The sequence below is a fragment of the Amia ocellicauda genome, chromosome 2, assembly GCF_036373705.1.
Source record: "Amia ocellicauda isolate fAmiCal2 chromosome 2, fAmiCal2.hap1, whole genome shotgun sequence".
NCBI classification, from domain to species: domain Eukaryota; kingdom Metazoa; phylum Chordata; class Actinopteri; order Amiiformes; family Amiidae; genus Amia; species Amia ocellicauda.
Window position 1 is genome coordinate 25,983,852 of NC_089851.1, and position 14,617 is coordinate 25,998,468.

General features: G+C 37.8%; 1 protein-coding gene across 2 annotated transcripts in view; it reads left to right on the forward strand.

Moving 5' to 3' along the window:
• Positions 1 to 14,617, forward strand: part of LOC136767869 (cullin-1) — a 53,951-nt gene that overhangs the window by 36,400 nt on the left and 2,934 nt on the right. For both annotated transcript variants that reach the window (XM_066721923.1, XM_066721931.1), the window contains exons 10-17: positions 4,302 to 4,409; positions 4,545 to 4,651; positions 8,018 to 8,066; positions 8,336 to 8,467; positions 10,587 to 10,704; positions 11,998 to 12,074; positions 12,845 to 12,976; positions 13,892 to 13,984. In XM_066721923.1, coding sequence (XP_066578020.1) covers positions 4,302 to 4,409; positions 4,545 to 4,651; positions 8,018 to 8,066; positions 8,336 to 8,467; positions 10,587 to 10,704; positions 11,998 to 12,074; positions 12,845 to 12,976; positions 13,892 to 13,984 — 816 coding nt within the window. The remainder of the gene's footprint in view (positions 1 to 4,301; positions 4,410 to 4,544; positions 4,652 to 8,017; positions 8,067 to 8,335; positions 8,468 to 10,586; positions 10,705 to 11,997; positions 12,075 to 12,844; positions 12,977 to 13,891; positions 13,985 to 14,617) is intronic.

A 14,617-nucleotide genomic window follows, 5' to 3' on the forward strand; every position in this document is an offset into this window, starting at 1 on the left:
CAGTTTTGAAATTTCTCACCCGCCACGTTCTATTGGTTGACTTTCCTGTGGGGATTGTTTGGTGTACACAGCTGCCCCAGGCTTTTCGAAATGCAGCTGGGCCTCAGGGTCGATTGTGGCTCATGCATCTGGACCTAGACACTGCCTGAATCCTGACATTGTTGCGATAGGAGAACTCATGGCAAGAATTAGCAGGAGTTGCCCAGCAACTAGATTTCTCAGAAATCAAGTTCGGTGGTTCATTGTTAACTATGTAATATCAGTCACAAAGTTGTTTTTGTGTAGAAGGAAAGAGGTTTTACAATTTAAAACAATCTGAAGTTAACACTGTAATATGAGGACTTAAAGCAGGATACTTTATCCCTCAATAGCATGTTGCTATGATGTTTGAGGAGTTGCTATGACATTTGTTTCTGTTTTACCAAGTGACTGAAGAGTTACTTGGATTTTGAAATTTATTTTTAGCTATTTTATAATCAGCAGTAAAGTAGGAGGATCTTGTATTGTGCACTAGTGTCTGTTAACAGTTAGTTTTATAGAGTATATAGGAGCCATTTATTCATCTTGCTTGATGACCATTGGTAGCGATGATGCAATGAATGGTATTCCAGTCAAAAATACGTTAAAACTTCTATTAAATGCCCCTGGCGTTTTATTCCTAATAACTGCAAGAGGCCCCGGCGTCAATTGGAGACCGGCGTTTGTATTAAACATTTATAAATGAAAAGACATTGTGGACTCATGCAGGGTAAGAAGAGCCTGAAAACATTGCATCATTGTAGAAGTAGGCTAATAGACCAGGCTTTTATTTATTTATTTGTTTTAATCAATATTTTTTAATAATTTGCTTTCCAATGATGTAAACACATCACATTCAGTGTACAGTGAACTATACACTGGATTGAAAACAAGATACCGGTAATTCTGTTAGCAGTCTAAGATGCGATATACAGTGAGGGGAAAAAAGTATTTGATCCCCTGCTGATTTTGTACGTTTGCCCACTGACAAAGAAATGATCAGTCTATAATTTTAATGGTAGGTGTATTTTAACAGTGAGAGACAGAATAACAACAAAAAAATCCAGAAAAACGCATTTCAAAAAAGTTATAAATTGATTTGCATGTTAATGAGGGAAATAAGTATTTGATCCCCTCTCAATCAGCAAGATTTCTGGCTCCCAGGTGTCTTTTATACAGGTAACGAGCTGAGATTAGGGGCACTCTCTTAAAGGGAGTGCTCCTAATCTCAGCTCGTTACCTGTATAAAAGACACCTGTCCACAGAAGCAATCAATCAATCACATTCCAAACTCTCCACCATGGCCAAGACCAAAGAGCTGTCCAAGGATGTCAGGGACAAGATTGTAGACCTACACAAGGCTGGAATGGGCATCAAAGGGACGATGGACGGGGCCATGTACCGTCAAATCTTGGGTGAGAACCTCCTTCCCTCAGCCAGGGCATTGAAAATGGGTCGTGGATGGGTATTCCAGCATGACAATGACCCAAAACACACAGCCAAGGCAACAAAGGAGTGGCTCAAGAAGAAGCACATTAAGGTCCTGTAGTGGCCTAGCCAGTCTCCAGACCTTAATCCCATAGAAAATCTGTGGAGGGAGCTGAAGGTTCGAGTTGCCAAACGTCAGCCTCGAAACCTTAATGACTTGGAGAGGATCTGCAAAGAGGAGTGGGACAAAATCCCTCCTGAGATGTGTGCAAACCTGGTGGCCAACTACAAGAAACGTCTGACCTCTGTGATTGCCAACAAGGGTTTTGCCACCAAGTACTAAGTCGAAGGGGTCAAATACTTATTTCCCTCATTAACATGCAAATCAATGTATAACTTTTTTGAAATGCGTTTTTCTGGATTTTGTTGTTGTTATTCTGTCTCTCACTGTTAAAATACACCTACCATTAAAATTATAGACTGATCATTTCTTTGTCAGTGGGCAAATGTATAAAATCAGTAGGGGATCAAATACTTTTTTCCCTCACTGTACTGTGAACTCTTACTAAATAAACAAAAAGCACTTCAACAAAACTGTGGAAATACGCTTTAAACCAAACCATCAACATTATATTTCATTAATGCATTGTTTGTCGCAGTTGACAGTTAGTTCAATCACTACAATTAACAGCAATACAAATATACAGCAATATATATATATATATAGTTAAAGTGAGATATATAAAATAATAAAAACATGTGATGGTGTTTTTTTAATTAATTTACGGTATATATATTTACTGAAAACAAAGATGCAAAAACTGAAAATAAAAGTTTATGTAAATATGTTGTGGAAGGTTCCTTCAAATGTGTTAATGCATCTTTAGAAACTGTATCGATTTCCCTTTTCTGTATTTATAAAACATTGTCAAGTCTGTTTTGTAACCCGGCGTTTATTAGAGACCGGCTGTATTTTACATGATTATAAAAATCAACACGGCAACTATTGGAGACCGCCTGCTATTTGAGACCCGCTGAGTATTGGCAGTTTACTATATATATACAGAACTGCTTTTTCTGGCAAATGATGACAATTAGTCTGTGGCTGTCTTAAAATACTCTTAGCGTTCACTCCATCTTTGATATATTAATTTAAACATAACTGTTGGCTTCAGAATGTCATGTCATTTAGGCCTAGCATTAACTTTAGTGTATTCATAGCAAACTCAACAGAGCTAGTTGCAGTTATGAACATCAAATTAAACCAGATAGCTTTGAATCAAAACTTCCAGCAATTCAATTTTCTGTCATAAAACTGTACGAGTATATTCAGTTCTCAACTTTTAGGAGATATGATAGTTTGAGATTAATTTCTTTCATGCTTTAAGTAGCACATTTTATTTAAATATGCACACAAAAAACTTACCCTGCTCATTACTTTGAAGTTTAATCGTATTTCACTGCTACACCAGGGAAATCTCAGTTGGTTGCATTATCACTCTTAAATTGTAAATGAAAATAAATAAATAAATAAAATGCATAGCTTTGAATACTTATTATTACCAAAGGAATTTCCCATATGATGAACCCATCTGTAGTGGGGGAAAAATGTTGATAAAAATACATATTTTCATTCAGGATCACAAAGTTGATCCCAAGAGCATTGTCTTGAGTCTTGTTTTGTTGTTGCAAACCTCTGATTGAAGGATTATAGTTTAATTAGAATGAAGGAGGCGCTTGGAGAATAATTAGTTTCTTCCTCCACTAAGACTTGAGACTCTCAAGTGACTAAATCACTTGAGACTGTTCTGATGGGTGTAATTAAAATTACATGAAGCAAATCACAAGTTCTATTCTTCTGCCATTTTGTTGTTCTTGCTGTGGTTTTCTCTTCTCCTTAACTGTCCTTTTTGTTGGCTCTGTGAGCGTTTGTCATGTGCACTTTGAGAGAGAAACTGAACACCAAACAATTATTCTTATTTCTGGTGTCTGTGCCTTCATTTTTTTACATAAAGATGACACCTTTACAGACTGAAAAACTGAAATAACTGGGTCCTCTTATTGTCCTCTGTGCTACCATGCCATTTGCTGAGATGCACTGCAGCAATTTCTTTGACCCCTTCATGGCTCTTCACATACTGGTCTTCCTCTTTTTGTGCCTCAATAGGTGTATTAGGACAACAGACAGAAATCCCCACAGGAATCTGTTGACTGTGTATTTAAAGGGGTATATTTAGATCCACCCTTGACCTTAATGACTGCTGCAGTCCTGGAAGGGATTGTGCCTTTGCAGTTCCTCTCAATAAGTGTTTTGTTGTGGTTACAGCTTCGGACTGTTTTGGCACTCTTCTTCTCATAGTCTTTGGCTCAATCTGACGGTTTCTCCATATTCAGAAATGATCAATGGTCGCTCTTCCATTCACTCCTTGTACATGTAATTCCATATGTATAGTGGACACACTTGTGCACACACAGCTGTGCGGTCATTGATCTCTTGGGTGGTTTGCTTTTAGGCCGGACACCCGTTTTCTCTACAGCACGTTTCGCTGGTCGCTTTTCCTGTGTCGCGGCCTGCACTTTGGCATGTCCCGTGGTCATTACTGAACGCTATTCTCCAGTATGCACTACATTCGCACTACAAGCTTGTGACTGTGATCACTCTCAGATTGTCAGTGTATACCATTGGGGTATCGCACACTCACTCTACATATCTCATGATCTCTAGTATAGCTTATTATGGGTGCAGGGAGAAGGGTCACAAAATCGCATCTACTGTATGGTATGTACCATCAGTAACTATTTTTAACCATGTTCACCATGTTGCTAAATAGATATTTTCTTTATTTTATTCCCAGGATCCCAAAATGTATGTACAGACCATTTTGGACGTCCATAAGAAGTACAACGCACTAGTAATGTCCGCATTCAACAACGATGCTGGGTTTGTCGCTGCATTAGACAAGGTGAGTTTGTGAAGGTGAATCTTTGTATATAATAAACAGTGGAGTTTGTATTCAATTTCACTCAAGTCTTTTTTTTTTTGTTCACCATTTTTTAATTTTTTTTCCCCTTTTCTTTCTTACTACCCATTTACGCAGGCTTGTGGTCGTTTCATTAATAACAACGCTGTGACGAAGATGGCGCAGTCTTCGAGTAAATCTCCGGAGCTGCTGGCAAGATACTGTGACTCCCTACTGAAGAAAAGGTGCGTCTGTCTGCTTGCATGCAAAAGGTCATATCTGTGAAGGGGTTTCCTTACCTTCTATATATAATGCATAGTAATATTTGTTATAACATCTAAACGCAATTGCATGGACAGATTTGCTTTTATTAGTATTCATATAGTTTTATTAAACCTGTAGCAAATAACCCCAAAACATAATAAAAAAAAATACTATTATAAAGCTGCTCTATAAAGACACTGTGTACATCTGTCTTCTGGGCTCTGAAACTCTGCAGTGCTGCTAATTCAGTGAGGTTTGGCCTCTGTCAGCACTGCAGCATTTCAATGAAGTGTGGGAAGGGAAATACAACTACCTACTTAAGTGTAATTGTGAGCTCAGGGTGGGACTTTCAAATATCTGAGAACTCATGTCAAAGGTGATGGTCCTCAGTGAGATCGATCAGTAAGAAGTAATGTGGCACCGTATACCACAAAATTCAATACTCTTTCGATACTAAAACAACTAAATGGTTCGATACTAGAATTTTTGTTATGTTCGGTACTTCTGATAAATGTCTCGTGTCCTAAAGATTGTGGACTCAAGTCGGTCTAGTAATTTATCTGAATTTTTTTTTTTTAGATGCTTAACTTTTCTCTGTGTATTATTATTAATATTGCAGAGATCCATTGTAAAATGTATCGTCAAGCATAAGTGTAGATTAGAATATAATTGTGCTATAATATGTATTTAAATGATCACTGTAAAAAATGGACAAACATTTTTTGTTGACAATAGAATTAACACAGCAGTAAACACACCCGCGGAACAACCATTGCAACCAAGACTGCTTATGTGTATTTACAGACAAATTAAACATTTAAACAAATTAAATTACTACAACGATAGATTGCTAGAATGAGCTTTTTCAGACTCGCAAAGTATTAAACACATCGGTAAAACAAGCAAGAAAGTGAGGCCGCGTTCATGTCGTGCAGATGTCCACAGCATTTCATAAAAGAAAACTAAGACGAAAAATATTCGTCAACAACCTACTTTCTGTGACGATAATTAGATGAAATACTGGGGGGATAAAAAAACGATAACAAAAAATAAATTCCTTCTAGTTTTAGTTGACTAAAATGTGACGAAACGGAAATTCAACACAAGACTAATGGACATAAATTACAGTGCTTTGTGAGGCGGCCAGTCATGGAGCTGTTTCATGGGTCCAATCATAAGTATGCATGCGTTGACTCAATCATCGTGTTTGTGTATTATTAATTAATTATTTTATTTATTAGCAGACGACCTTATCCAGGGCGACTTACAAAATATAAGCGCAAGGTGGAAGAATACAGTGCTGTTCAAGGCATAAAACATTACAAATTCCAATTTACACAAGTGTATACAATGAGGTCTTATATCCTGGATTCTTAAAGCTGAGTGCAGACAAGATTTTAGGTCACAGTCAAGGGCCACGGGAAAGGGAGCAAAGGGGAAATCAAAATAAACAATACGAGTACTAGTAACACAAGGCAAGTAGTATGATAAAACATTGTAAAGTGCTATCTTACAGGAAAGTAACTGACTAAATTACAAGTACTGTCTGAAAAGATGTCTTGAGTAATTGCCAAAGGAGGTCAAGGACTCTGCTGTTTTGACTTTGGTGGGAATGTTAGGGTCCAGGGATGAGAAGGAGCGGCTCTGGAGGAAGGGGAGTGCAGAGGAGGCAGAGTTAGTCTTCTGGCACTGGAAGACCGCAGTGGTCTGGAGGGGATGTATGGGGAGATGAGTGTAGCTCATTTTATCGCAGTTCTGCGCAGATATGCGCTGCTCCACCAATGAGATTGATGGGATTCTGCAGATCTGCGCAGAACTGTGGAAATCTGCACAACAGAATGGAACCCGATTTTACCCAAGCGTGTATCGCTAAACATTGAAAATGCAACTGTGGAATTAGATTTGCAATTAAATAAAGTCCACTATGCTTCCATACTGTTCTTGTAACTCTATTACACAATTTTTCAAGAGAGACTTCAAACTGAAAATGTGAATTACAGTAATTTGTTTTGCAATCATCCACTAATTGATGTAAACATCTGGAGTCAGACATAATGCATAATGGTGATAATGAAGTAAAAAAGAAAACTAGACTAAATTGACGGTAGTTTTCATCGACTAATATGAACTAAAACTAATGAAAGATGAAATAACTAAAATGTGACTAAAACTGATAAGCATTTTAGTCAAGAGTAAATCTAAAATAGCTGCCAAAATTAACACTGGTCTGCAGTTTATGACAGTTGTATTTGAAAGTGTTTAGTCTTCATTATGAAATAACATTATTCAGTGATTCATTCGGTTTAATAAATAGTTAATTTCAGTTATACGACTTTTTCAATCCTCTCCGAGCTTGATGAATGCTGATTCAGCACGGAGAAAATGGCAGAGATCCCGTTTGACAATTTCAAATGATAGGGTGTGAATGTTTTCGACTCCAGCTGTACTTCCATGTTGTTATTTTTTGCTTCTGCACATGAGTCCCGTGGCTTCTTGGGCACCTGCAGGTCACGGTTGTTAGCTGTGAAATCCTCTGATTGGTGTGATGCACGAACTGTAGGCATCCTGGGCGGAACAGAGCGGACGGCCATTTTCTTTCTCATGCCTCCTACAGCTGCACAGACGTCTTAGTGGTCAGCCAAGTCCGGTAATTGGCTCGCACAAATTGAACCGCCAATTACTTCTCTTTTTTAACCTCAATTTGGATATGTATTCATATGTTCTATGACAATAAATGCACAGGTCACCAATTTTCTTGACCGTTTCTTAATGAAGACGTGCTGCTTCGGCCAGTCTAAAGGAGCTACAATGGGGTGGAAATAAATGTTCTTCTATGCTGCTGTTGGCCAGGAGAAAAGGTTCAATACACAAACACCCACATTGGAATTTCTTCCTGTTTATATACAATGCATGTTTTGCCATGTTTTCGGCAGTATTAAAGCAATTGTCGATGCTTTTTCATGTTCTGTTGTACAACTGGTCAATAACACCATTCACACAGTAGGCATAAATACATACATACATACATAGTCTTTTCAGCTTGAATACACATGCATTGTTCATGAAAACAGCCACAAGCCTACAGCCGCTTTCACATAATCTCTGGAAATTAAATATTTTCTTTTGTGGAATTGCACTTCATTGATGTGTATCAGCAAAATGTGATCCCTCGGGTACTTTCAGTGGAGTGTGAGCATCTGTTGCTCTGTAAATTAACGTGATTCATTGTCGGGTAAGTCTTACACCGCCCCAAAGGGGTATGTTGCCCTATGGGAGAATGTTTGCGAAAGTGTAATTTAACAGGGGCCTCGTTGTGTAATTATCATGTGCGATTTTCTTTCTTCCAGCTCCAAAAACCCAGAAGAAGCTGAGTTAGAGGACACTCTAAACCAAGTGGTATGTCCTTCCATAGGTTTTGTTGTTTTTCACATTGTGCGTCTTTGTGTAGGGGAGTAAAAACTGTGTATATATCCATTGTAGGCGTCTATTAAAAGATGAAGTTTATATCCAAACCCATAGTTCTCTTTCATTGGAAATAGATGAAGTTAGCATTTCCAGAAGCCTTAAAATAAACCCTTACTGCTTGAGAGCGCAGGGGTTATGAATTGATTTGCATGGATTGTTAAAGTGGTATTCATTCCAGCCTTCTCTCCTTCCTTATGCAGATGGTTGTCTTTAAGTACATCGAAGACAAAGATGTATTTCAAAAGTTTTATGCCAAGATGTTGGCAAAGAGGCTGGTACACCAGAACAGTGCCAGTGACGACGCTGAGGCCAGCATGATCTCCAAACTGAAGGTGCGTCTGGTTCCCTCTGGACTATACTGCCATTTTCAAATGTGCAACAGTCTTTGAAAGCAGTATTTTAATCTGCTTGGATGTGTTCATTGTTAGTATTTACAAAGTATGTTGCAGTCAACAGTGTTATTCTCCTATGTTCACCTTACTAGAGTTGTGCTGAGTGAATATTTAAAAACTCAAACACGAATATGATTATGGTTTTAATCAAGTTAGGACTTATTTTATTGGTAATGCAGGCAGAAAAAGAAATGCAATAAAAGGCACCCCCATTCTATACTAGATGATACTCTGTAATATTATCTCCCCAGTACTGGTTTGGTTGTCTTATGGTAGATGATCCCTAGCTAAAGTTGCTCCTAAATTTCTAGAAAGCATTTTAAAACTGAAATTTGATCAGAGACAAGGTAGTTGTCACACAGTTTTTTGTTTTTTTGTTTTTTCCTTTCATCATAAAGCTTTGATTAGTTGACCAATTAACCTTTGAATTAACATGTTCAATGCAAAAGCATTTAGAACAGATACTATTCCATTAAAACCAATCTCTGTAATGAAGTTCGGGAATATTGAATATTTTAAATAGGAGCAAAGTTTGTTTTTCTTGTTTTTTTTTCCTTGAAGGAACAGTGGCAGTTTAATCTATACAGATTGACAATACTGTGGTCACATGAACATGCATCAGCATAAGCTTTTATTCTTGTATGCTTGCCTATTCATTTGGGCACCCTTTCCTAATTGCTTGTTGTTTTCATATTAAGAATTAGGAACTTGGAAGAATTCAAAGTTTTGTTACCTGCTGTTTCTGTTAATAAGTGAACATGCTGCAAGACAGTGTAGAACAATGTTTAGTCTCTTTAAATCTCCAGCTGCTTAAGAACAACTTGTCCAATTAAGAAAATAATAGTTCAGTTTGGTAATTAAGGGCTTGGGTGGAACAAGAACTAGAAACACCCAGACTGGAGTTGTGCATCACTGTTGTAAAGTAAAGGCATTGTGCCAGGTTACTGTGCAAGAACATTGTATCAGCGTGGTGAGGGCCAAGGCTGGCACGTTTTTCCATCACATTAGCACCCACTGCTAAAAAAGCCTTTCAGTCTTAACCACAATTAGTATAAGAATTCAAATGTGTGGTTTCAGTTAAAAGTCAAGGACACTACAATATCTGCACAGTATCTGTGTTGTTTTGATACTACATTGCATTAACCAGACAAGTAAATTTATGAGAAAATGGCTTCCTCTTTAGTGAGGTATTCCTCTGCATGCTAGTTTGATTCTGTTACCTAGTTCTTAAAATAGCAATGCTGACATGGGATTTTATTAGTGCTTTGCACATTTTGTGTTGGAAGTAATCCGGTCTTGACACATTCATACCATGGTGTTAGAAATGGGCTGCAATAGCTTTTTTTCCCTCTTTCTCAGCATTTGGATGCAAGTCAGTCTATTTGCACATCGTGCCTCCACAGTTTAGTAATTTGGGAGACTTGAATGTTGATATTCTTGGATTCACTGTCTTCTGTCAGAATAATTAATTCACCCAGCAAATGTTTTATTGATGAACTGCTTAAGACATCCTCTCTGGTATTATGAAAATTGATGCGGTTTAAATACACCTTGCAGAGCACTGCTGCCTTCTTTGGGTCACAATCATTTGTATCTGGCTAATTACTTGGGCTAGACTGAAAATCAATTGATTGCAGTTTGTTCTCTTTTGGCAATGCTCCTCATGGATGCTTTAATAAAAACACATCAGAGATCTTGCCTTTAACATTAGTTATTCCAACTTGTAGACACATTGCACTCTACATACACAAGATGCTGAACAAAACACTTAAGCCACAAGTAGGTTTTTAATTCAAATCTAACACTAAGAAGTACTTAGTACTCCTATATAAATGTACTGTTTTATGCATTAGACCTATTCCACCTAGTACTAATTTGTGTTTTAGTAGTGTATCCCCTTTGCAAGCAGTATCCCCATCTGCTGCTTTTAACAGTAAAATACACTGTTTCTCAGATGGCGTGTGCTGGCTGTCCTGTTGCGTTTTAGCTTTCAGTTGTGTATCGGCAGCTTCAGCCCGGGAGTGTTTGACCAGGACTCTGTATTCTCTTCTCCTTGCAGCAAGCGTGTGGCTTTGAATACACCTCCAAACTGCAGCGCATGTTCCAGGACATTGGTGTCAGCAAAGACTTGAACGAACAATTCAAAAAGCATCTCTCCAACTCGGAGCCATTAGATTGTAAGTGCCTGTTTGTGCAGGGTGACAAAACAACAGTTTAAAACCGCGCCATCTGATGTAGTGTATTTTCCCTTGAGAATACAAACAGAGGTTTATACTTGAGTAATTCTGAGAGAGGAAAAAAATGTGACTATTTCCCATATCTTTTTGTATTACTATATTTTTAAAGAATGTATTTGTGTGAAAAGAAATGTGTGTGTGTGTGTGTGTGTGTGTGTGTGTGTGTGTGTGTGTGTGTGTGTGTGTGTGTGTGTGTGTGTGTGTATATATAATGTTACCCAATTCAGTAAAGTACATTTTTTTTTTTTTTTTTTCCCAAATAAGTGATTGTGCAAGTAAGGAACTCCATCCAAGTTGAGTTTGAAATCGGACTCGAATGCAGTATTCCCCCTGGGATTACTGGGGCTATACTAAACTCTTGGAGTTACTGAAAGTAATTGGTTGCATTTTTGGCTATGTATTGCTAACAGTGCAGTCTTCAGCTCTCCATTTTTAAAGAAGCAAATCTATTAAATTTTTTCCTTCTTCGGTTTTCACCAATGTCTCAACTCTGTACTACCCCTTATATGATGCCAATCCCACCTAAGTGGCAATTTCAGAGACTTGATATTATAATGAGAGAGTACTGTAAATACAAATTTCCAACAGTGTAAATCTAGAAATATGTTTTAATATGGCCACTTCTTTGTAGTGTAGAAAGGAGACCTCGTCCTGTTCCCAGTCTCCTGTGATGAACTGTACTTGTCCCAAAGTGGAGGATAAGAGAGAAGCTGCTGTGACAAATTATTTTATTTTATTGTTCTTGTCGACAGATGAACCATGCCATGCAATTACTTTCAGTGAATTACTCTTCAGAGTTGTGTATAATTAATGACCGGCACCATCGGGCACTCAGTGTAACCACTGCTGCAGATTTCGGTCTCGGGCATTTTAAAATGGTCTACATTTGCATATTTCATTATTTTCCACGTGCATATTCCATTCAATCATATCTACCTAACTTCAGTCATTGATATTGGCAAGTTCTAAAGTAAAATCAGCAGTGTCTCACTTAATGTTGATTTTTAAATGTTTGTTTTTATTATATGTATCCCCTCCCCCCCCCAAAAAAAAACACATTTGAATAAATCTGCAATCATTAAAATGAACCTTGTGAAACGCTTGTTAGTTTTAAAGGTCTTTTGCTCCCTCACACTAGCCATGCCTTATGTGAATCTCTCACTCCATGTGTTATATTGGTACCTTTGTGCAGCTTTTTCCATTAACCTGGGTTTTGTTGTGTTTGTGTTCCAGTGGATTTCAGTATTCAGGTTCTCAGCTCGGGCTCTTGGCCCTTCCAGCAGTCCTGCACGTTTGCTTTACCATCCGAGGTAATCTAATCCATCCTAATGCTTCTTCATGTTCCTTCTGAGCATGTCAAAACAAGATGCATATGTTTATTTAGACACTATTTTGAAATTAGCTCCTTGAAGTGTTACTCTCCTTTTTGGAATATGCCTGATCTGTTAGTGCCTTGCAGATGTATTCAGGTCCTCTGTTTTCACATTGTTGTGCTTTAAAGATCGCAGTTATGACACTTTGAAGTAGGAATTAATGTTTATATAGACAACCTACTCCACACATTCAAATGAAAATCAAATACAAAGTAGTAAATAAGCAATCACTTATTTCATATTAATTATCTAAGTATTTAAACCCTTTAATGTCAGGGTCAGGCCTGTCAGGCCAACGACAACTAGAGTTACAGAGTTAAATTGCTGTGTGTGCAAAGCTGGTAGACTCGCGTCCGTAATTGCTGCCAATGTGGTTCTACCAAGCATTGAGTTGATGGGTCTGAGTACTTATGCAATCAACACATTTTGAATGAAATATTACGTTCAAAAGACGCTGTACGCATCATTTTGTAATTTCACAAACTTGGGACTCCATAGGAAGGGAATGAAAACTTTTGCAAGGCGCTGTAATTGTAGGCACCACAATGTTATTAACATGTCTAGTGAGCCACTGTGAACAGTAAAACTATTTTATTTCTTCCAAATCCCCCACTCTCATCTCTTATTTACTTTATTTGTTTGTTTGTTTGTTTATAAGAGTCTCACTGCCACCCCTCTGAACCTCTCTGTTTTGTAATCATTTCCAGCTGGAGAGGAGTTACCAAAGATTCACAGCCTTTTATGCCAGCAGACACAGTGGGCGCAAACTGACCTGGCTGTACCATCTATCCAAAGGAGAGCTGGTCACCAACTGCTTTAAGAATAGATACACTCTGCAGGTGAGCCTCACAGGGCCTGGTTTCTCTCCTCCTGCCTCTCTCTGACTGGGGCGCAAAACCAGGGGTTAATGGGTTTGTATTCATTCGTTTTCATCCTGTCAGTAAGCTGTAGTCACTGGACAAAATCAGGAGTTATTTGTAAATGGTCAACATATTACATTTAAATCTTCTTATTCCTCTTCAAATTTAAATTTTACTGTCAACTTGGTGAAATTGTTGTGTTTTCCCTGTGTATTAAGAAGTTATTTAAAAATTACCTGTAAACTTTCATGGATAATAAGAGCTGCAGAAATTGATGTCTTATCGTTTTTCAGACTAATTCCTAGTAAATTGTCCAATTCCTTCTTTAATCTCAACCATTTTGCAAAATATACACCAAAAAAGACAACCCAATATAACCGGCAGTAACTTCGCTGCTTGAATATCCAGCCTGTGCTTTTCTGTCACTCGTGTCAGCAGAATCCAGCTGCTCCAGGTCCTTTTTGGCTGTTTTTCTTAGTGTTTAATCAAATGCAGACTGCAATGGCAATACAGACATTGTTTTTTTTATATCCAGGCTGAGAGACATATTTGTATGAATCAATGATGTGAACGCTGTCTCCTCATACACAGATGCTTGGATTAACATGTAACAGGCATTAAGTTTAAAATGAATATATTTTTAAATGGTGAGTGACATGAAGGTTGGTCACAATTCAAACACCGCTGCAAGGCAACGCATGCATGGAAACCAAACTGAACCAGAACTGACACATCCAGTATCCTCAAACATCTGCCGTTTATTGCAAGTGTCATTGATTTTTTCAGTTCGTCAGGAAGTGGATTAATGAACGTCACCAAAAAGTGTTCCAAATAAATCTTTAAAGATTAGGTATTGATATGATACTAAAAACCCAACTCTCCTTCTTTCCAAAGGCATCCACATTCCAGATGGCAATCCTCCTGCAGTACAACACAGAAGACATTTACACTGTGCAGCAGCTGACAGACAGCACTCAGATTAAAATAGTAAGTTGTGTGTGGCTGGGGGGTGCTATTGCACAATGGAAACATTCAGTAATAATTATAGATGCATTTTAAGGTCTCCAACTCTGCAGGTAAAATCCACTTGATGAGTAACAGTGCCAGCTTTTAGATCCCTTAAAATTATGAACTGCTCTATCAAGCTGAAAAAACTAGATATCATAACAAATACTTAGTTTGAACCTAGGCACTTGAAACACATTTCAACTGACGTAATGATGTTTAACAATACAATGAATCAATTAATTATACCCTCCTCAGCAATTAGACCTCACTAATTGGTTACAGATGATCAATTAGTGAGGTCTTATTACTGAGGAGTGTATAATGAGTTGATTCATTGTTAAACATTAAGTCTGTTCTGATGAAGACGCAAAGTTGCTGAAAAGTATTGCAGTATATAGATACAGTCCTGCCTACTTTTATAAATAGTTTTTAATGTGATGCCTAGTCTTTTCACCTTGATTCAACAGTGTTTCATTGTAAGGGATCTAAAAATGAGCTCTTTGAATGTAGGCACCTCTTGTGATGAACTAAAATAAAAAGTGACTAATACACACCATAAAAAGCCCCATGTCTAATCTTAACCTTAACCCTTCATGTGCGATCTGTTCTTTG